At 42.2% G+C, this 1,620-nt stretch overlaps 1 protein-coding gene across 1 annotated transcript; it reads left to right on the forward strand.

The window, feature by feature from the left end:
• Positions 1-306: 306 nt before the first annotated feature.
• On the forward strand, positions 307-1,350 carry LOC149157976 (uncharacterized). Its single transcript, XM_089433840.1, has one exon. It carries the CDS (start codon positions 307-309, stop codon positions 1,348-1,350), a length of 1,044 nt encoding a protein of 347 aa, XP_089289966.1.
• Positions 1,351-1,620: the final 270 nt, after the last annotated feature.

Genomic DNA, 1,620 nt, shown 5'->3' on the forward strand with positions numbered 1-1,620 from the left:
TGATTGAGTGACTTGAATTTATTTTTAATAATAATATAATATTATTATAAGAATAATAATAATAATATACTATTATAAGAATAATAATAATAATAAATATTTGCACATGACATCAAAGTAATTGCACAGATTGCGGATCAGGACCTCTCAGACATTTTTCACCAGGCCTGGAAGACTGCTCACCAACTCAACCTCCCAGCGAGATGGCACACGACCTGGCAAGATTATTGTGCTGCCCTGACTGAATCCCATATCAGAATTACTGAGGGTCCGGATGAACTGATATGGTTTCAAGCTGACAGCGGAATGTACACTCCAAAGGAGGGATACACACATCTTATCATCCAGAAAAAGCCCGAGGTTCTTGACAGTTGGTGGCGGAAAATTTGGAAGCTCGCAGCCTCTCCCCGGTCAAAGCTATTTTCCTGGTGTGTCCTGCGAAACAAGGTGCCCACGGGTGACTATCTAATGCGACGAGCATTTCATGGTCCGACGAGATGTGCACTCTGTAAATCGGACACGGAATCCACTGCTCATCTATTTCTGCACTGCACTTCTGTACAACAAATTTGGACCAACATAAAGCCTTTCATTCCTTTCAATGGGGACTGGGGAGGTCCCGACCCAATCAGTGCTTGGATTGATTGGGATAAGAGGCACAAAGGAACGAAGGCAGCAAACCTCCCTATTATTGTAAACTGGATTGTATGGAAAGTCAGGAACAGCCTGATCTTTGATGATAAGGTCCCTCGATGGCCGCTCATTGAAGCGGGCATTATCACAGCATACAAGGAGCTACCTGACCCGCCCCCCTCAAAAGCCCGTCGACCAAACCCTCCACCAAATATTGATCTAAGCACTCCATGGGCATATTTCGATGGAGCTGCAAATGCTCAAAGCTGTGGGGGTGGTTTCATTCTGCACCTAAACTCAAATCACTCCTACCATATCAAAGCGGGCTTGGGCGCTGGAACAAATAATTATGCTGAGCTAATCACTTTGCGTCACCTCCTGCATTTTGCTCTTAGTCATCATTGCACTAGCATCAACATATATGGGGACTCACAGATCATTACAAATTGGTTCAATGAGATTTCTTCATGTCACATGCACACACTCAGAGTTATTATGGATGAAGTTCGACAGTTCAAAGAGGCTTTTACTCATATCTCTGTTGCTCACATTTACAGGGAGCATAATATGGAAGCTGACAAATTGTCCAAGGAGGCCGCGCTGATGGATCGTGGCACTTGGGAGATCACTGAAATTTTGGATCAGCAGGAACGAAAATTCTACCATCGGCCCTATATAGACCCGGGTTATCCAACAGCGGGTCTACCCCATACATAACTTATCAAATCGGCAGCAGTTTTCACAGACTACAGTTTTTGAACAGACCTTTTATTTTTGAACAACTGAAGGTTGCTGAAAGGCAACAAATCTATTTACAGACAAAGCAGGAATGCACAAGTGTTTATATCAGACAAATGAACAATGTAATTATTTTGAAAATGTACAGATCCACAGCGATCATGGCATATGCTTAATAGCATCTACATATGTAATCTTTTCATATTAATGAAAACTTTACGGATTTTTCCAGGGGAAAAAAAAATAATA

This window comes from Pinus tabuliformis, chromosome 5_2, assembly GCF_031772625.1.
Source record: "Pinus tabuliformis cultivar Carrire ecotype Pingquan chromosome 5_2, CPIR1, whole genome shotgun sequence".
NCBI lineage: Eukaryota > Viridiplantae > Streptophyta > Pinopsida > Pinales > Pinaceae > Pinus > Pinus tabuliformis.